The sequence below is a fragment of the Cibotium barometz genome, chromosome 60 (genome assembly GCF_041138505.1).
Source record: "Cibotium barometz isolate CiBa-2024 chromosome 60, ASM4113850v1, whole genome shotgun sequence".
In the NCBI taxonomy this organism is placed as follows: domain Eukaryota; kingdom Viridiplantae; phylum Streptophyta; class Polypodiopsida; order Cyatheales; family Cibotiaceae; genus Cibotium; species Cibotium barometz.
This window is the reverse complement of record NC_141105.1, coordinates 11,670,768-11,692,721: the sequence shown is the minus strand read 5'-3', so window position 1 is coordinate 11,692,721 and position 21,954 is coordinate 11,670,768. Positions and strand designations below refer to the sequence as shown.

The following is a 21,954-nucleotide window of genomic DNA, read 5'->3' as shown; positions in this document are numbered from 1 at the left end:
ATTGTGGCGGAAGGCCCTAGGGCTGTCAGTGTGCTGTTGTTGCTAGAGTGCCCTCCACCTATGACATCTGCATCCTGCGGCCCAACCGTTTAGTGTAAGCAAAGAAGGGGGTACCAGGCGACTCCTCTCTGAACTTTGGATCCTGCCATGTTCACTCTCCCAGAGACTCGCAAATAGGTGGCCCTCCCACATCCATAGCCACCATAGTCTCTCTCTGGCCACCTTGGCCAGTGGAGGGTCGATTTTCCACTCATGTGCATGAAAACCAATCACCCTCACCCTCTGCAAGGTGCATCCCTTGAGGTCCTCTAAGGGGTCTCTGAACTCTCCAATCTGCCATGAAGCCCAATAGAGAAGGTGAGTAAAGTGGAGTACTTGTCCGCACCATGAACTGCTAGGGGTATACCGTGCCTGGTGAACACTCCCAGCCACTACGGAGGAGAAGGATCTGGTACCGGGGCCATCCACTTTGGAGGGATGGAAGAGTCGATGTCGAGGCCAAGCCAGTCTCTGCCCCGGATCCCGGTAGGGCCTCTCTCCTGAGCCTCTGAGAGTAGTTGTCTAAATGCAAGCCGATCTCCAAGTGACCTAGTGGGGCCCGTACTCAAGGGTCCCCATGATACGGGCAAACCTTGAGCATGTGACCACTAGGCAAACGGACCATGAGATTCTAGATCAGAGGCTGCTGGAGCCACCCCTTGGAAGCTACTGGAGCTGACTGCAGGGTCGGCCTGAGATGATCCCAAGCACGCAAGATACTGGTTGCAAATCTGTCCTCAAATGCTGGGCTGAAGCCACATGTCCGCATCTCTATGAAAATCCATCTTGTGCTCTGAGGCCAAGGCCCCCCAAGGATTGAGTTGATTATTATCTTAAGCTAAGTGCTGAATAATGTTTAAGGATTGAGTGTTGTTTTTCATTGCTGTGTGCAAAGCTCAATCTTTGCACAATCTGCCCATGAGCTAGGCTATAGAAACCCAGATCCTCGTTTGCTACTCTGCAACCCCATAAGCAATGATGTAGTGTCTCTGAAGCTGTTCTGCATTTGGTACAGACTGGATCAGCACTAAAGATATCTCTCCTCTGGTTAATAGGAAGCCCACCATGTAAGAATAACCAAAAGAAATGAAGGATCTTGCTACTCCTGTATGAATGCCAAAGTCTATGCCAGAATCTCTTCTAAATGAGTGGGGTAATATCATACTTTTTTTTTTTGGGTAAATCCATGAACAGTATATTATCAATGAAATTTCCATGAGAGTCTCCAAAACGGAGAGCCTCAACGGGAAATCAGAAGCAAAGAGAAACTATTTCCAGGCATGACTGATGAAGATCTCCTTGGTGGCAAGCATCATAAACAGATTGCCGTAAGGAGCTTCTAAAATACTGATAAGATTGCAAAAACGGTTTCCCAAAATATCTCATGTTGTGATCCTGCCATATGGTCCAGAAAGCCCAATATTTGACCCAGTACAAAAAGTAAAGAGTAATGGACCGTGGTTGTAGGGAGTATGCCAAAAAGCCAAAAGTGTTTCCCAAAAAAAGAGTTAGGGAAACGAAGGCCAAGTAACATGGAAATTTTGCGGATGAAGGCCTTAGTGCTGGAGCACGTCCAAAACAAATGAGGCACTGTTTCAGAAGGGGCCATGCATCGAAGACAAGAAGCAGATGCAATCCTTCGTTTAGCAAGAGTGACCCCCACAGATAAGGAACGTGTAAGACAACGCCATAGGAAAAGCTTTTGCTTGAGAGGCAATTTACTCCTCCATAAATTGCGAAGATTCTTTCGCCACCAAGCAAGTGATTTTGTCATATGCCAAAGAGAATTAGCATGTGAATGAATCCATGGTGATGGCTGGAGGAAAGAGTATGTCGTCCTAACCGTCAGGTCAGAAAGAATAACAGGACGAGAATTTGAGCCCACTGGGTGTAACTGCCAATCTTGTAATCTGTCCCTGTTAGATAAAGGAGGGATGGGAAGAAAAGGCTGCAACAAGTCACCAATTTTCCCCCAAATGAACCTGTGATGCATGGCTAGTGGATAGGAAGCCATAGCCTGAGGGAAGGAAAGCATTTAACCAGTAGCATCAACAACATCATTTATGCACCTAATCCCCAATTTGCTGAGATTGTATGCCCGAATCGGCTCTTGCAGGGCCAATGGAGAATCAAAAACAGCACTCCAGTAAATGCTTTCCTACCGAAGGGAATTGGCATGAGACAAAAGGAAGGGTGCCCAATGAGCAAGCGAAAGGACCTGTTTCCAATCGTAAATAAGTGAAGTGGCAAAAGGGCAGCCCGGGATAGAACCTACAAATCTGCCCAAAATGACCTCCCAGTGATCAGTGATCCATGCACCATGTGCAGAAGTGCGTAAGGCCGTGCACATGGTTGCAAGCATATGAGTCCATGGCTGCGTCTGACGAAAAAAGGTGAGTAGGAGAGGAATTTTCCTTGCCAAGACATGATGCGCAATATTCAGCACATTCAATCCGCCATGCATCCTCGGGGAACAAACTTTTGCCATCCGCATAAGTCTAAAAGCTTTAGCAGAAGACTTTGTTTTCCATAACAACTCCATAGCCTGAGACATGAAAGCAGAAGTGTCCTGAGAGGTCCAATGTATCAAAGGCAAATAGTACTGAACATAGGCCATGATAATCGACTGGACAATCCGGAGCCTAACATGGAGTGGCCAGGTGGAGAGCTTCCAGTAGTGGAGCTTGGCATGAAGTCTGTCAAAAATCCACTTTAACTGTTGTTTCCTAGTGATGTACCAGCCAATAGGGTAACCAAGATGGCGGACCACATCATAGGGCTGCATAATGTGTCCGGGCCATAAAAGAACATGCCAATCATATAGATGCAGAGGTATGAGGCTGGATTTGTCAAAATTGACATGCAAGCCAGCAGCCATGCCATATATAGAGAGAGTGTCCATAAGAGTCTTCAACTGCTGTGGAGAATTATGCTGCATAAAGAAGGATTCATCTGCATATGCCTGAGCCATAAAGGGAGGGGCTCCAGGAATCTTAAGACCAATGAGAAGGTCCTGCGCGGTAAGCTGATCCAAGTATCTGAGAAGTGGGTGAGTGGCAATGGCATATAAGAGGGCACTGAGTGGACACCCTTGTCTGACCGAACGACCCAAGGACCAAGATTGAGAAAGATGATTGCCAAGGATGCATTGGGCTGTAGAGTCAGCATACAAGCAGTAGATGACATTAGCCATTTTTGGCCCGAATCCCATCTGAGCCATTGTCTGTGAGATAAAATCCCAGTTGACCGTGTCAAAAGCTTTAGCAAAGTCCACTTGCATAATAAAAACATCCTGCTTTTGACCGTGTCAAAAGCTTTAGCAAAGTCCACTTGCATAATAAAAACATCCTGGTCAGAATATTTTGCATATTCAATAGCCATGAGAGCATTGCCAATATTATCATGGATCTGCCGCCTAGGAACAAAGCCATATTGCAAGGGATGCAGACCCTCATAAAGTACTTGGTGAAGACGGTGCACTAGCATTTTAGCAAAGAGTTTGTAAACAACAGGCATCAATGTGATGGGCCTCCAATCCATGAGATGCTCACACAAATTCCGCTTGGGGATGAGTTTAACTATGCCATGCTTCCATGATTGGGGGAGTACTCCTGTATGCCAAGCCTCATTAATCATTTGCAGGATAATACCTTGAAGGTCTTCCCAAAAGTGTAAGAAAAATTCCACCGTGAGGCCATCATACCCTGGTGCCTTACCAGTGCTGAGATGGGACAAGGCATCATCAAGCTCCACATCAGTGAAAGGCATATCAAGTTTGAGAGCTTCCTGTGGGTTGAGAATGGGAAGAACATGCTGTAAAAGAGTATCCCGAGCTTGTAATTCTTGCAAAGAAGTGGTAGCAGGGGGTGCAAACAGTTTCTGAAAATAAGAAAAGCATTCATGTTGGAGCTCTGAGAAAGACCGAGTCCACTCACCATCCAGTTTACGGACTCTGAGGCAAGAGGTCTTCCTCCTGGAAGCATGTAACCCTTGAAAGAAAGATTTTGAAGAGCAGCCTTTATCCATGAATTGAGTCATCCTTGCCCGAACCTGCCACTTGGCCAATTTCCGTCGGTCATTAGCTTGCAAGAGAGTTGTTGACTGAGAGAGAGTGTCCATTTGTTGAGAGGAGAGGGGCTGCAATTGGGAATGTGCAGTCAAGGACTAAACTACTGCTTTGGCATGCTGAACTTTAGCTCTCCAGTCAGGCATGAAATTACTCCCATATTCATGAATAGCATGCTGAAGCCTGTCCACAAGGCGTTGCCATGCAAAATTACAGTCATAATGGACATGGGCTGCAAGAGGAATTATGGCATATCGGATCAATTGTTGAAATCGTGCATGCTGCAGGTATCCTTTATTGATATGTTTCATCCGAATGGAATGTAAAGGCATGTCATCCCAGGGCTGAGTGGGGTAATATCATACCCCTCCCAATGTGGTCTAAGAGTGGAAACCCTCTAGATCTCTCCAAGTAAGAGCAGCCTGGCATTACCTATAATGTAGCTTAAGAAAGCCAGGCTTTTTATGGAATTAGCAGCATCAATCCACTCCCAAAGTCGATGCTGGAATCTATAGTGTAGCTGAAGAAAGCTAGGCTTTTTATGGAATTAGCAGCATCAATCCACTCCCAAAGTCGATGCCAGAATCTCTTCTAAATTGAGTGGGGTGATATCATTCCCCTCCTAATGTGATCTCAGAATGGGAACCCGCTGGATCTCTCCAAGTAAAAGCAGCCTGGCATTAGGTATAGTGTAGCTGAAGAAAGGCAGGCTCTTCATGGAATTAGTAGCACCAATCCACTCCCAAAGTCTCTGTCAGATTCTCTTCTAAATGAGTGGGGTACTATCATATGCCTTCCAATGTGGTCCAAGAGTGGCAACCCTCCGGATCTCTCCAAGTAAGAGCAGTCTGGAATTATGTATAGTGTAGTTGAAGAAAGGAATGCTTTTCATGGAATTAGCAACATCAATCCACTCCCACTCACCAGGGTCCCAATGAAGATATCTAATAGGAAAGCCACCATACAATCATAAACACCAAGAAGCCTGAGTTACATCTGGAGGGGGAGGGTCAATATACCATTGCTTCCGTGTGCGACCCATGATTCTCACTAGTCTCACTGGATGAACTGGATGAAGCACATGGCCAGGTATAATCTCCTGCATGTCAAATCGAGCCAATCTCCACCCTGGCTGAAAAGAGTAGAAGACCACGGTCCCTTTCCTCTACCTGATCCAATAAACCAAACACGTGAAGAGGCACTCCTATCATGGAAAATACTCGCAGCCTGTGGGATGATGTACATCATGACATGTACTTGTGATCCAACTGTTGGGTATGGCTGCATCAATCAACTCAATACATCTATGACCCCCTCTAAGATGTTGAGTGGATGCCACCCAAGGGTCTGCCACATTATCTCTAATAAGGTCGTTCCACGTAATGGACTGCCTGTGAACGTTATCCCCTGATACAGGGGGCTTGTGATGTAAAAAGGCTCTCATGATGCCCCAAGCTCTAATAATGGATGATGCAAGTCGAGGGCTCTACCTCAGAGAAGATGAAACATGCACTATGCATCCAATCTCCACCACCCCAAGGAGTACATCTGTTTTTGTGCATTAGTGGTTAATCATGGTATGTTTCAATTAATCTCTACACCTATGTGTGTAAAGGGTTTTGACATCTCCCCTTAGAGTCTGATGTGATTAAGACTACCCTCATTGCATCATCATGGCATCATAGCCAATAGAGAAGTTCATGGGGGAGGGCTTTCACACGTGGCAAATGAAGGTCAAGTACATGCTTATGAGGGAGTGCCTATGGGGGCTTGTTAGTGGGAGAGATAAAGTGTGGCATGAAAGGGATGAAAAAACATTTAGCATCATTGCATTAGGCGTGGGTAACAACATAACAAATCATATAGCAGGCAAGGACACATCAAAGGATGCATGGGATTAGTTAGAGAAATTATTTGGGACTAAGGGTATAATTGCTTGGTTCTTTCAATGAGCTCAGAAAATGGAGTACAGCCTATCATATTTCTTGTTGTAAGGATTCAAAAATGTTTGGTTGACTAGAAACGTGAGAGTGAGATGTCACGTGAGAGTGAGATGCATGGACAGCATCGATGAGTGTTGAGAATGCTATGGGTGACCCAATTATATATTGTGGTGGACAAAAAAGAAACATGTCTAATGCTTCTTGATGAATTTTTTCAGTATCATCACATGTGTGAGTGGGCTATGCCACCCTTGATAATATATGAACAAACACTCTTTTCTTTTTAAATGATGGTGGTTGTCAATGTTTTCCTTTGGTTTTCATATTGCAGGCTTTATGTGGTCGGGGGAGTGGATGTTAAGGGTGAACCCTTGAGTTCCCTTTATGTTCTTCCTTTGGGTACGGAGATTAAAGGTGACTTTAAGTTGAGGTAAGCTTATTGTGTTCTATTTTTCCGTCCATTTTAAGTAATACCAAGGAACTGGATTTTCCTACTGCGCTGATATTTTTGAGCTTCATTACTAGAACTGTGTATCTTGTTAGACTTGAAGAGGAACTCAATATTGACAACCAATGTAGCATCAAAATTTTGTCACTAATTTTGCAGTACAAACTTTTCCAGTCCAAGTGCTCAAGAGAAGAGTTCCATTTCCCAACCAAGTAAGCCAACTGCCTCTGAGATTTGCCATTGTCAAGAAAGTGTGTGAATTTGCATGCATGCATGCACACACAGTTTGTTCTTGCCATTGATACAGCCTTGCTCCACCTACACCTACACCTAGATATATACCCCCCCCTCTCAACAACCAATACAATTTTAACACTTGAAAAATGTGACATTGTGACCCAAATAAAGACCATGGAGAGTTGAATAGGTATAGCATTAGTGTTTGCATTTAAAAATGTGTAAGTAGATTGACAGTGTAGTAAAGATGGTTGCATTCTTCGTTTTCCCTGGAAAAGTGTTGTTGTTGCCTTGTCAATCCTTCAAAGCAGCACATTCAAAAGCTATAGTAACCTGGAATTGTGATGAGGTAAGAGAGAGAAAGAGTGGACACATGAATTTCCCTATAATTAAGAAGATAAGGAGTGGTCAGCCTAAGGTAGAAAAATAAGCCAAAAAAGGGGGGAAAAAGCAAAGGGTGTGAAGTAAAGCCATTCAAGCTCATCTAGGGACCCGTACATTGGACAATTAATATAAATTTGGGGGGGGGGGGGGGGGGGGGGGGGGTTTGCGTGGTGGGAAACGATTTTTTCTCCACGCCTACTTCTGCATAGAAGTCTATTTTATCAAAAAAATAGTGTTGTACTTACATCTAAGCTTATTCATCCATTTTTGTACAAGGTCTTTTTGTGTCATACCCACTGTACTTTTGAGTTGGTTTGATGTTGGTTCATTGGAGGAATACAGAGGCAGACAGCCCGGTTGAGATTGCATTGTTGATCTGCCCCACCCTATCATGGTAGATTGGGAGGGAAGATGATGACCATTGGCAGCTTAGCTTGTCCATGTTCTCTTTACATGTCTCAAGAGGTGTCATAAGGCGGTGATTTAACTCCTGTGGATGTTAAGAGGCAGTGACATCGTTCTGAGAGGTTGGTACAATGTAGTGACGTAGCTTCTGTATTTAGCCTAAGTTGTTATATGAGAAGCTTGTTCCTGAGTGAGGCAACGGAGGCTTTCTGCCAAGGCTGGTACAAGAGAATTTGTAAGTTGTTTATGGAGAGTGAGGATTTCATGCATGGAAATATTCTAGAAAGCTTTGTAAGATGCATAGTAGCCAGGCATTTCATTAAGCGTGTTTCCCAAACACATTTGAAACCTTTCATAAAAATCCCAGAGGTTTCAAAAACGTTTCAGAAGGGGCAAGGGACATGTCTAAAAAAATGCCAGATATGTTACTTATATGCATGAATAAACTTAACAACCATGGCTTAGTGTCAAAAAACATACATTCTATCATACAAATCATGCATTGCCTGCTTTCAAACAGTGACAAGTGCATGGATAAAAAGACAGGGCCACAGCAAAGTTCAAAGTTCAAAGTTTAAAGAGATGCAAAATATGTAGTCTGACAGATTTTCTTAAACCATTAAAAAACAAGTCACAATGAAACGCGTTTTCTAAAGTATGAAACATGTTTCATTGCTACCATGGTATGATGGGAAATTTCAATGATGTTCAATTTCCATGTTTTATAGTGCTATGCTTGTTGCATGAGGCTGAACTTATGCATGTGACTTATGCACGTGACATTGTGTGGATTGATTTGCATGTGAATGTTTGTGAGTTGTGTGTGTGTGTGTGAGAGTGGTGGTACGTCGCGACCTGCTCGCCTGGCTCGCCTGCTCCCTCGACCTGCTCGCATGCTGGTCTGCTCGACCTGCTCGCCCCTTGTGTGTGAGCACGTCTGGTAAGGCGCGCCTGCTTCCTGGTCTGTGTCGGGCCTGCAGCCCTCTTCGCGACAATCTGAGGGTCCCTTCTTAGCGCACAGAAACACTGTATTCTCATCGTCAATCTGCCCTATCTTCCTCTCTTCTGCAACCTGTCTGCGTGTGTAGCAGTGTGTGTGTGTGTGTGTGCGGGTGTGTGGTGTGTAGTGTGTGTGTGTAGGAGAGAGGTGTGTGTGTGTGTGGTGGTGGTGTGCGCTGCGACAGGAACCTGCGTTCAGCTTGCCTGCGACCTGTTCGCTTCTCGCCTGCGATCTTCTCGCTTCTCGCCTGCGACCTGCTCGCTTCTGGCCTGCGACCTGGTAGCTTCTCACCTGCGTACAGTTTGCCTGCGTAAGCTTCTCTTGTGTGTGTCCTGATTTCAACGTGCGACCTGATTGCCTCTTCATCTACGACTTGCGACCTGCTCTCTGCATCTTCCATCTTCTTCCTTGCGACCCGTTTCTTAGCTTCCTGTGCTTTGTGTCTGCTTATTGTAACCAGTCGATTTCTGCCTTTTGTTTCTCCTCTCTGTACATCACCTTCTCAGTCTGTGTGTGTGTGTGTGTGTGAGTGTGTGTGAGAGAGAGAGAGAGAGAACATCATGGCTTCTCCTACAAAATATTATGCTCATAAAAAACAAAAGCAAGCTGTGGACGAGAATGACCCTGTGCATGAGACACCCGAGGCTGGGCTGATTTATGAGGTAATGCATGAAGGATTTCAGGATACACGCAAGAATTGGAAAGATCCTGTTCCTATGGTGGGGCTTGCAGTGGATGTGGATGAAATCATAGATCCTATTCGAGAATATGCCAAGCATGCTGTGATTATCTTTTTTCCAGGCAGGATGCCCGTTGCTGCTGACGTCGGGAATTGGTTAACACGGACATTGGGTGGTTGTTTTGTTCGCAAAGTCCACTATGTGGCAAGAGGTTTCTTTGAGGTCATTATGGTGGATGAGCACCATAAACAAACGCTTTTAGAGCACTCCCCTCTCTTCTATGGACAACAGATGGTTCATGTATTGCCATGGTCCCCCACCAGAGACTATCAGGCTTTGATTAAGCATCGCTGTCCTGTTTGGGTAGAAGTGGTGGACTTCCCCCAATGTTTGGCCTCCTTGTTACCTAAAATTGCAGCATCTCTAGGAAAGGTTGTATGCCCTCCTCGACCAAATGGCAACTCAAATCGATTCTGTATTTTATGGGACACAGATCAGCCCACTCCGGAATCTTATGCTGTTACCATAAATAACGTGTCCATGGGGAGTGCATTTTTCAGACTCAAATGGGGTCTTTTTGCAGGTGCATGCTTTGAGTGTAAAAAGTTTGGACATATGGCATCTCAATGCCCTCTGGTCCTCCATAAGATGCCGCCTGATGCCTTGCCCATCCCAATGCAAAATAAGGACACTCCTGGTCCTTCAGGGATTAAAACCAAAAGTATGAAGACTCCTGTTATGCCTCAAGAAAAAGGCAAAGTGCCAGTCTCTTCTGATATGAATGTAGCTGTGGCTAATCCCTCTACTTCTTCACCAAAAGGAAAAGAAAAGATACTTCAAGAAACCTCTCAGCCACCACGCAGGACAATTATCCCCAGGCGTCCTTTACCTTCTAGAACTTGGAATGGAGCCTCCTCCAGTGGGCATACCCCGGAAGAAAATTCTGGAATTGGCATCACCTGGGCTACTGTAAACTGCAGGTCGTACTTTGTTTCCCGAAGAAGAGGCTGCTAGCTTGCTAGCCACCCGTCTCATAGATATTCCTCCTCCTGATCGAGGTGCAGACCCTGTGGAGGAAATGCAAGCTTGAGCTGCTTTTTTTGTTCATGCTGTACATACACTATAAATATGATGTCATATATCACAGTTTTGACTCTCAATGTACAGGGTTTGTGTGACCCTAAAAAGTGGAAGATGGTTTGGGCATATTTGAAGCATATGCAGCCAGATATCGTTGCTCTACAGGAACACAATCAACATCACTATGCTGGACAGCAAGGCCATTATGCTGGTTATGATATTTTTTATGCAGGCCACCATGCCTTTTCGGGTGTACTTTTTCTTGTGAAACATCATTTGTAGCCAGTCATGGCATTTTATGACTTCCAAGGCAGATGGATGGTTATGCAGTGCTTTATTCAGGGTGAAATCTTTGAATTTGCATCGATATATGCACCTCAATCCTCTCAGGCTAGAGGACAGATATGGCAACAAATGAAATTGTACCCTTGGAGACAGAAAGCATTCATATGTGGAGATTTCAATAATGCCCCTCAACCTGGTGATAATACATCCGGTCGTACACATATGCTTGCTACTGAGAGGTCTTCGTGGGCAGATTTTGTAGCGACGCTTAATCTGATTGATATTTGGAAAGAATCTCAGCCTCTGATGCCTGGGTATACCTTCCAACATAATGCTCAATCCACTTACAAAGCTCGATTGGATCGATGGTATCAGCTTGATCCGTTTCATTATGATACTCTCACAACCAAATTGTGGCTAGATTATACATTTACATATTCAGATCATGTACCCTTATGGCTCAGAGTTCATCTGCATGACATGCCCGATGATAGATTGCCACTTCGAAGGTTGCTTATCATCAATAATAGTTACTTGGAGCATGATGCATTCAAAGCACTGATACTTGAGGCCTGTCAGCCACTCTTTCCTCAATCTTTTACTAACTTGGATTATGCATGGACAGCTTTTATTGCTCGCATGCAATCAGTCATCCGTGATTATGGTAAACAGTATCTGAAAGGTTGGAGACAGACTGTTGCTTATGCTAAGCAAACATGCCAATCGTTAATTGAGCTTAGTCATCTTCGCTCTCTAACTTTGGCTGAAGCCACTTCTTTATGTCAAGCTCGTCACTGTATTCAGGTAAATGATCATCGAAAGCTTGTCAAATGGGAGATACGGGCACGACAACAGGCGCTTTTGGACAAAGGCTGCTCTTCCAAAAAAATTTTCAAGAGTTTACATTCCAGAAAACAAGCTGCATCTATATGTCGCACTTTAATTTCAGATGACACGTGGACCTCCACCCGGGCACAATTGGCTGCAACTTGTGTTGCCCATTTCTCCTCTCAATTTGATGAGGATGATTCTCACGCCATGGAAGTGTATGATGCACGTCATCAGTTATTACAGCATGTATCCCCCATCCTTTCTGCTACTCAAGCACAACAACTAGAAACAAAATTCTCTGAACAAGAACTGTCTGATGCAATCAAGTCTTGTGGCTGATGGAAAGCTCCAGGATGGGATGGCCTTACAGTTGAATTTTTTCTTGCATATTGGGACACCCTCAAATTACCTTTGCTGCGTATGGTAAACATTGCCTGGGAGACAAGGCAAATGCCAGCTTCCTGGAAAAAAGGATTAGTGAAGCTGTTGCCTAAAAAACACTTATGTGAGTCTTTGGCAGACTGGAGACCAATTACCCTTATGCCGGTGATATACAAGATTATCAGTAAAATGGTTGTCGATCGCATTAAGGGTTACTTGAATGATGGACTTCATTCTGCACAGTATGGATTTATTCCTCGCAGGCACATTACAGATAACATTGCAAATGCCTATATTGGCATTGAATATGCCAAATACACGCAGCAGGATGTCTTATTATTGCAAGTGGATATTGCTAAGGCTTTTGATACTATTAAATGGGGGTTCATTCAAGAAACCATGCGTGCTCTGGGATTTGGAGAAAAAATGCAGAATATCATTTACTGGCTTTATGCTGATAGTCAGGCGGCTTGTATATTGTCAGGAGATCTCTCAGAATCATGGACTTTGCATCGTTCAGTTAGGCAGGGATGCCCTTTAAGTGCTCTTTTGTATGCTATAGCGACGCATCCCATGCTTCTTTATATGGATCATTTGGTTGATACTGGCAGTCTTCATGGATTGGACATTCAGAATAGACGTCAGTTGGTTGCTCAAGCTTATGCTGACGATTCTTTTTTTCTTCCTCGCAATACACATCAGGATCTCTCTACTTTGATGCAGGCTCTTTCTTTGTTTGCACTTGCGGCTGGCCTACAAATCAATTTTCAGAAATCTAAATTGCTGCCTTTGCATTCAAAACAGTGGCATAATTTGCTATGGCCAGGGGAAATAGTTCACTCCACTCATTTGATTCGGCATTTGGGATATCCTTTGGGATGGACAGTCACTCGCCGTCAACAAACAGATTGGGTCTTGGCAAAGCTCAAGAAAAAGTTGGAATACTGGAAACTTGCAACATGGCCTTTGCATGTTCATCTACGGATTCTCCAATCCATCTTGGTTGCCTATATTCAGTTCTACCTTCCTCTCATCAGGTTTTCTCAGGGGGAGCTGAAATTATTTATGTCCACCATCTTGGAGATATTCTGGAGATCGAAGCAGGGGAAAAAGAGTGTACGTTTGCTTTCGGCAAATCGTTTGTGTACCCCTAAAATGCATGGAGGCTTGAATATCCTTAATTTACAGGTGCATATTCTTGCCCACAGAGGTAAACTGATGCTTCAATTTCTGGAAGGCACTCAGCCTTGGACAGCGATGATCCGTCATTTATTACTTCATCTGACGACTTCGGCTTTTGGCCATTGGCAACCTACTCATTGGGAATTTATTCTTGGTTACATTACTGGCAAAATTAAGGGCTGTCCTCTCATTTCTGGCTTACTTGCTGATTGGAAGCTTGTCCTTTCAAATTTAAAATGGAATGGTCATGACTCCTTACAAGGCAACTCTCTCCGCGCTGAGAGCATCCATTGGTCCAAAGCATTTTCAGTTCCCCTGGCGGTGCAAGAACCCCGGCATTCATATTTTCTCCACTCAAAAGGTGTTACCTCTGTGGGAGATGTCATCCATCCTGATGGCTCCCCTCTTTCTTTTCCACAGGCTGCTGCACATTATGGCTTGGGACCTCACTATCGTCGTCTTTGGCGTGATATAATTCAGATGCTTCAGCCTTTTTTGCCGATTCCACTGTTGGAAATTCGAGATCGCCTATAGGATTGGACTATCTCCTCTTTTGATTCTTCATGCCATCCCTTGAGGCTATCTGATATTACAGTTGCTGGTCTGTATAAACATTTGTTGCCATTGGCTTGGGTTTCTGAACGGGCAAATCTCTTCTGGCATATGCATCGGTCGTCTTTGTGGTGGAAAAGACGATTGCGATCTCCTTGGCATTCGAAGCTTCCTCTTCGACAACAGCTTTTTTTGTGGCGCGTTCTTTTGGCTGTTATTCCCTCAGGACAGTTTCTGGCACGCAGACATATATCCTCATCCACTTGCCATAGATGCTCTGCTTCTAGGGAGACAGTCATTCATATTTTCTGGAACTGTCCTTCTTCTCGTCAGTTTTTTCTTCCTATCATCCAGCTTCTGCGGGCTAGATTTCCAAATATGAAATTTGGAAAGTTTTTCTGGCTATTTGGTCTTCATTTGCCCAGACCAGAATTCACTCTTTTCTTCTCATGGGTGCGCTACTGGGCTTTATGGACACTATGGAAAGTTCGCAACCATGGAGTTTTCGGTGATGCGGCTTTTTCTGCTTTTTCTTTCTTTCGGTACTCCCTGCATCAATCTTTCTTCGATTGCATGCAGGTTGACCAAATAGATCATGATGTATATTTGTCTTATATTGACATCTTCAGTTCATGTACTTTGAGACTATCTACTTTGGATAGTCATCTTGTAAATCTAATATACTTATGATTCCACAAAAAAAAAAAAGTGTGTGCGGGTGTGTGTGTGTGTGTGTGTGTGTGTGCACTTAATGCTCGTTATGCTTTATTGCATCATGTTCAGCCCATTATTTCTCCACAGGATGCATTGGAATTAGAATCTGCGTTCACTGATATTGAACTTAAAGATGCTTTACGTTCAATGGGTCGATGGAAATCTCCCGGATGGGATGGATTGACAGTGGAATTTTTCCATGCTTTTTGGCCTTAGCTGGAACAATCATTGCTGTATATGATCAATGAAGCTTGGGCAAATGATGTACTACCATCTTCTTGGAAAGAAGGATTGGTTAAGCTTTTCCCTAAACGGGATCTTTGTGAAGTTTTCTGTGATTGGAGGCCCATTACTCTTATGCCTGTCATCTATAAGCTTCTGACTAAGATGTTGGCAAATCGTATTAAAGGATTTTTACATGATGGTTTGCATCCTGCGCAATATGGTTTTGTGCCTCGGAGGCAAATCAATGATAATTTGGCCAATGCTTATATTGCCATTGAATATGCCAAATACACTAAGCAGGATGTACTCATTTTGCAGGTTGATATTGAGAAAGCTTTTGATTCTGTGCATTGGGACTATATAGCTATGACTATGAGTTCTCTTGGTTTCGGTGCAAAGTGGCAAAATATTGTGTATTGGCTCTATAATGACAGTGATGCTTCTTTGATTTTGAGCTCTTCTCTATCAGATTCTTGGAAATTGGGACGTTCAGTTCGCCAGGGTTGTCCGCTTAGTTCCTTGTTGTTTGCTATTGCCACACATCCTTTTCTTTGCTATTTGGATTTTTTCAAGCCACTGATGAAGTGCATGGCTTACAGATTCCTGCTGGGCATACTTTCCTGGCTGAGGCTTATGCTGATGATTCTTTTTTTATGCCCAAGAATACGCAACAAGATCTTCAGAGATTAATGAAGGCTTTGGAACTTTTTGGTCTGGCTGCTGGTTTGAAAGTAAACTTCCGTAAGTCTACCTTGCTTGCACTTAGTGTACAGCAATGGCATCATGTATTATGGCCCGGTGGAATACCTCCTGCTGGACATATCGTTCGTCATTTGGGTTACCCTTTGGGTTGGCAGCTGTCATCTTCACAAATGATTCAATGGGTTATGCTAAAATTGAATCGCAAAATTGATTATTGGCAGCTTTCCACTTGGCCTCTTCATGTACGTCTCAGGATAGTGCAGGCTATTGTGATGGCTTACATACAGTTCTTTCTTCCATTGATTATGTGGAGGAAAGCTGATATAGATCGGTTTATGTCTCTGGCAATGGCAATTGTGTGGAAAACTCAACATCGTAAAAAGGGTCTTCGTCTTTTGTCAATGCCAAAGATGTGTTCTCCAAAGATACATGGTGGCTTGAACATATTGAATATTCATTTTCATGTGCTTGCTCGTAAATCCACTTTGCCGTTGGAATTTGTACAACAGCGCCAGCCATGGGCTATTATGTTGGGTCATATGTGTATGTCTATGTCTTCACCTGCTTTTGGAAAGTGGACTGTTACGTATTGGGATGCAATTTTCAGCCATTTCAATGGAAAGATTGTCGGCTGCCCTCTTTCATCTAAGTTAATTTTTGCCTGGAAACAGATTACGCAATATCTTTTTTGGAATCCGAGGCTTAATGCGCAATCTTCTTCGCTTCGCCTTGAGAGTATTCATTGGTCGAAGGCTTTTGATGTACCCCTGGCTCTACGTGAGCCTAGGAAGGCATATTTCCTTTCAAAGAAAGGAGTTTATCTTATTGATGATGTTTTGGATGCTGCTGGCCATGTGCTTTCTTTTGTGGTTGCCGCCAGGAAATTTGGTCTGGGGATGCATTATAGATCAATCTGGCAGCTTATTCGAGAGCTTCTTGCTCCTTTTGAACCAATTGCAGATTTGGATCGTTCTGATCGTTTGGTTGATTGGAGCCTTAAAAGAGAACAACCTGCACGAGGCCCTTTATCAATGGCTAAACTTTCGGTTCATTCGATATATCATTTCTTGTTGCCTACCTCTTGGGTTCAAGAACATGCAAATCAGATTTGGCATCTTCATAAAAGTCAGGCTTGGTGGAAATAGCGGCTTCATTCTCTTTGGAAATGCAGTCTTCCTTTGAAAAGTAAACTTTTTTTATGGAGATGCATGATTGGAGTCTTGCCAGTCGGCCTTTTCTTGGCTAGGCGACTTTTGGCACCTTCAACTTGTCATAGTTGTGGTGCTTCTCAAGAGACAGTCTTTCATCTTTTATGGAGTTGTCCTCTCACCAGGACTTTATTGGATCGGATTGCTACACGTTTGAGAGCCCGCTTCCGACAGGCACCCTTTGGGATTTACTTTTGGATCTTCGGTCTTCTCCCTTCACCCCTTAGATCCTATAAAGTCTTCTTTGATTGGGTTCGCTATTGGGCTTTATGGACTACGTGGGAGTCTCGCAACAGGATAGTTTTTGCTGGGCCTCATTTGGATGCTTACTCATTCTTCCGTTCCTCTCTTCAGCAATCTTTATATGACTGTCTCTCTCTTCATGAGATAGACTCATCTCTGTATGCTCTTTTTACAGATTGTTTTTAGATGTTTCACTATGTTCACACTGAACATAGTGAACACTCTAGTAGTTTCCCTTGTATATGGTCTTTTTGGTGGGTTTTCCTCGTTTTGAGGTTTCCCACCTGTAATTAATGACATGAAAAAGTGTGTGTGTGCGCGCGCCTCGCTGCTTCGCTTGCTCGACTGCTCGCCTGCGACCCAGTTCGCCTGCTCAACTGCTCGCCTGCGACCCAGTTCGCCTATCGCCTGTGACCCAGTTCGCCTATCGCCTGCGACCTTGTTCGCCTGTTCGCCTGTTCGCCTGCGACTCACTTTGCCTTCGAAGCTGCGACTCTACTCGCCTGTGAGCCTGCGACTCTGTTCGCCTGCGATTCCTGCGACTGTCCTCGCCTGCGTCTCCTTTCGATTCTGCTCGCCTATGACAACTGTCTGTGAGCCTGCAATCTCGCCTCTCCCTCCTCCTACTCTGTGTGTGTATGTGTGTGTGTGTGTGTGTGTGTGTGTGTGTGTCGCTGAGATCTTCGCACGCCATCCTCTATCCCCGTGCAGTTTCGCCTTCCTTTTCAGGTTTAGTTTGCATCTGCAGATTTTCTAGAGTTCGAAGTCAGTTTCAGAATTCCAGTGTATAGAGCTTTTTTTTTATTCACATCAGCAGAAGTCAGTTTCAGTATTCCAGTAAACAGAGCTTTCTTTTTGATTCGCATCAGCAGAAATTTTAAAGGCTCCTGTATACAGCATACAGCTTTCAAAAAAAAAAAGTTGTTTAGCAATGTTGTACAGACTTTACTCTTGCAATTATGTCTGAGACTGTTGTGACCTATGCTCGCCGGGATAATGCTGCAGACAGTAACAAGAGGCAGCATGCTGCAATTGAATCTGACACCATGATTAAGCAAGATTCGTCGGATGCACAGTTTGTATATGAGGCTTTATGTGAGGACTTTGTAGACAGTCGTGTCAAATGGAAGGACCCGCCTCCTTCTTTCAGTTACAAGATTAAATTGCCGACGATTGTGTCTCCTCTGCGTAGATACTCAGAGAAAGGGATTATTCTCTTCTTTCCAGGTAAAATGCCTTCTGCGCAAGAAGTAGCTCAATGGATTCAGTCCATTCTAGGTGGACCCTTTGTAGATGGAGTTCACTTTGCAGCAAGGGGTTTTTATGATGTATTACTGTCTGATGGTCAATATAAGCAGCAGATGCTTGAAACTTCTCCCCTTATGTTTGGTGTACAGTTGGTACATGTGTTACCTTGGTCCCCGACCAAGGACTATCAGTCCTTGATTAGGCATTGTTGTCCTGTTTGGGTCGAGGTCGTGGATTTTCCGGGATATTTGAGGGAACATTTGCCAGGTATAGCAGCCACTCTGGGCAAAGTGGTTTGTGCACCTCGTCCTACAGGAAACAAAAACAGATTTTGCATCTTGTGGGATACGGACCATGAGCAACCACCTGCAATTGCTGTTGAAGTAGAAAATGTGCGTGGCATGGGTGCACGTTACTTCAAATTAAATTGGGGAATCTTTGCAGGTGCTTGTTTCACTTGTCATAAGTTTGGGCATATGGCTTCTGAATGTCCTTCTTTGCTGCATCCTCCGCCGTTATCTGCTGTACCTCCCATTTCAGCGAATGAGCAGCCAACTCAAGTTAAGGAGATACCAACAAATCAAGTCACTCGAAATACTCAAAAGGAGAGAGAGAAAGGAAAAGCTAAAGTTATTCCACAAGTTGTTTCTTCTTTGGCAGTGCCTAATCAACCTAAGGATAAAGGAAAAGATAAAATATCTTCGGCTGAATGGAAAACTCCGAAAAAAGCTACTATGGTTCGTCGTGCTCCCGTTCCTTCACGTAATTGGACTGCATCTGCCACTATTGCACAGTCTTCCACTTCATCGACTATGCTTTCTAGAATATGGTCGGATGTAGTTCGAGGTGCTTCCTCGAGTATGGATGCCAATGTAAATGCTTTGGATATGTGTGTTGATACGAATATGCATGAGTCTCTCTTGATTCAGGGCGAGGGCTCTCTCCCTGATTTAGTTGTTGTTATGCAGCATTGATTTTGCTGGCTGTTCTCTGTATATACCTTTGTACAGATTTGATGTTTGATGCTCCAATAAAATGTCTTTCGTACAATATTAGAGGACTTTGTGATCCTAGTAAATTTAGATTGTTTTGGCACTATGTACATAAAATGCAACCTCATCTGGTGTGTGTGCAAGAACACAATCAGCATACCTTAGTGGGTCAATCAAGTCACTTTGCTGGTTATGATATATTTTATGCGGGCACTCAGCATTACTCGGGAGTTTTTATGCTTGTTAAGCATGATCTGCAACCAATGTTGGCCTACAATGATTCTGCTGGCAGATGGATGGTCATTCAATGTTTATTGTATGGACAAATTTATGAATTTGCAGCAGTTTATGCACCACAAAGCTCAGCTGACAGGGCAAATATATGGTCACAAATGTTGGCTTATCCCTGGCTCCATAATGCATTCCTTTGTGGAGATTTTAATAATGCTCCATCTCTTGAATTTAATTCGACTGGAAGAACTCATATGCTTGGAGCTGAACGCAGAACATGGAATGATTTGCTCTCTTCCTGCAATATTTTGGACCTATGGCAGCATGTATTCCCTCGTCTGCAAGGGTTTACTTTTAATCACAATGCTTTTCCACATATCTGGACACGTCTGGATCGCTGGTACTTGTTACATGCTGACCAATACGATGATTTTGTTTGCAAACTATGGATTGATCGTTCCATGTTACTCTCTGATCATTCTCCTTTATGGTTAGGCCTTTATTTTGATATGCCACAAGATGTCTCTATTCTTCAGAAACATAGGCTGTTGCTTTTAAACAACAGTTATCTTGTGCATGCTGATTTCAAGGAAATGGTTTTGCAAGCCATTGAGCCTTTGCCCCTTCAAATGCATGAGGATATTGACATTGCTTGGTTTCAATTTGTTCAACGCATGCAGGCTGTGATCTGTGATTATGGTCGTTATTACATGGCCGACTTGCGGGATCGGATCTTGCAGGCTAAAGAAACATGTCAATCTATGGCTGATCTTGCTCAGTTTCGGGTTTTAAATACTAATGAACAAGAATCCTTAATGCAGGCTAAGCATTTCCTAATGCTAAATGATCAGAGAAAATTGCAAAAATGGTTGACACGTTCGCGACATCGAGCTATCATAGATAAGGGTTGCTCTTCCAAAGATTTTTTTAAAAATCTACATGCTTCAAGACAAAAGGAATGCATCAGAAGGGTGAAAAAATCTGATGGTCAATGGACTCATTCTTTGTCAGAGCTCTCGTATATTGCTAGTCAGCATTTTGCAGCTCTTTTTGCTAAACCGGCAACTACTTCATCTGACATACTTAATGCTCGTTATGCTTTATTGCATCATGTTCGGCCCATTATTTCTCCACAGGATGCTTTGGAATTAGAATCTCCGTTCACTGATATTGAACTTAAAGATGCTTTACGTTCAATGGGTCGATGGAAATCTCCCGGATGGGATGGATTGACAGTGGAATTTTTCCATGCTTTTTGGCCTCAATTGGAACAATCATTGCTGTATATGATCAATGAAGCTTGGGCAAATGATGTACTACCATCTTCTTGGAAAGAAGGATTGGTTAAGCTTTTCCCTAAACGGGATCTTTGTGAATCTTTTTCTGATTGGAGGCTCATTACTCCTATGCCTGTCATCTATAAGCTTCTGACTAAGATGTTGGCAAATCGTATTAAAGGATTTTTACATGATGGTTTGCATCCTGCGCAATATGGTTTTGTGCCTCGGAGGCAAATCAATGATAATTTGGCCAATGCTTATATTGCCATTGAATATGCCAAATACACTAAGCAGGATGTACTCATTTTGCAGGTTGATATCGAGAAAGCTTTTGATTCTGTGCATTGGGACTATATAGCTATGACTATGAGTTATCTTGGTTTCGGTGCGAAGTGGCAAAATATTGTGTATTGGCTCTATAATGACAGTGATGCTTCTTTGATTTTGAGCTCTTCTCTATCGGATTCTTGGAAATTGGGACGTTCAGTTCGCCAGGGTTGTCCGCTTAGTTCCTTGTTGTTTGCTATTGCCACACATCCTTTTCTTTGCTACTTGGATTTTTTGCAAGCTACTGATGAATTGCATGGCTTACAGCTTCCTGCTGGGCATACTTTCCTGGCTGAGGCTTATGCTGATGATTCTTTTTTTATGCCCAAGAATACGCAACAAGATCTTCAGAGATTAATGGAGGCTTTGGAACTTTTTGGTCTGGCTGCTGGTTTGAAAGTGAATTTCCATAAGTCTACCTTGCTTGCGCTTAACGTACAGCAATGGCATCATGTATTGTGGCCCGGTGGAATACCTCCTGGTGGACATATCGTTCGTCATTTGGGTTACCCTTTGGGTTGGCAGCTATCATCTTCACAAATGATTCAATGGGTTATACTAAAATTGAATCGCAAAATTGATTATTGGCAGCTTTCCACTTGGCCTCTTCATGTACGTCTCAGGATAGTGCAGGCTATTGTAATGGCTTACATACAGTTCTTTCTTCCATTGATTATGTGGAGGAAAGCTGATATAGATCGGTTTATGTCTCTGGCAATGGCAATTGTGTGGAAAACTCAACATCGTAAAAAGGGTCTTCGTCTTTTGTCAATGCCAAAGATGTGTTCTCCAAAGATACATGGTGGCTTGAACATATTGAATATTCATTTTCATGTGCTTGCTCGTAAATCCACTTTGCTGTTGGAATTTGTACATCAGCGCCAGCCACCATGGGCTATTATGTTGGGTCATATGTGTATGTCTATGTCTTCACCTGCTTTTGGAAAGTGGACTGTTACGTATTGGGATGCAATTTTCAGCCATTTCGATGGAAAAATTGTCAGCTGTCCTCTTTCATCTAAGTTAATTTTTGCCTGGAAACAGGTTACGCAATATCTTTTTTGGAATCCCAGGCTTAATGCGCAATCTTCTTCGCTTCGCCTTGAGAGTATTCATTGGTCAAAGGCTTTTGATATACCCTTGGCTCTACGAGAGCCTAGGAAGGCATATTTCCTTTCAAAGAAAGGAGTTTATCTTATTGATGATGTTTTGGATGCTGGTGGCCATGTGCTTTCTTTTGTGGTTGCCGCCAGAAAATTTGGTCTGGGGAT

The 21,954-nt window shown here is 43.5% G+C and overlaps 1 protein-coding gene across 5 annotated transcripts in view; it reads left to right on the top strand.

Moving 5' to 3' along the window:
• Positions 1-21,954, top strand: part of LOC147604983 (dynein regulatory complex subunit 7-like) — a 321,324-nt gene that overhangs the window by 172,147 nt on the left and 127,223 nt on the right. For all 5 annotated transcript variants that reach the window (XM_086794267.1, XM_086794266.1, XM_086794269.1 and 2 more), the window contains 2 exons: positions 6,380-6,478; positions 6,656-6,708. In XM_086794267.1, coding sequence (XP_086650393.1) covers positions 6,380-6,478; positions 6,656-6,708 — 152 coding nt within the window. The remainder of the gene's footprint in view (positions 1-6,379; positions 6,479-6,655; positions 6,709-21,954) is intronic.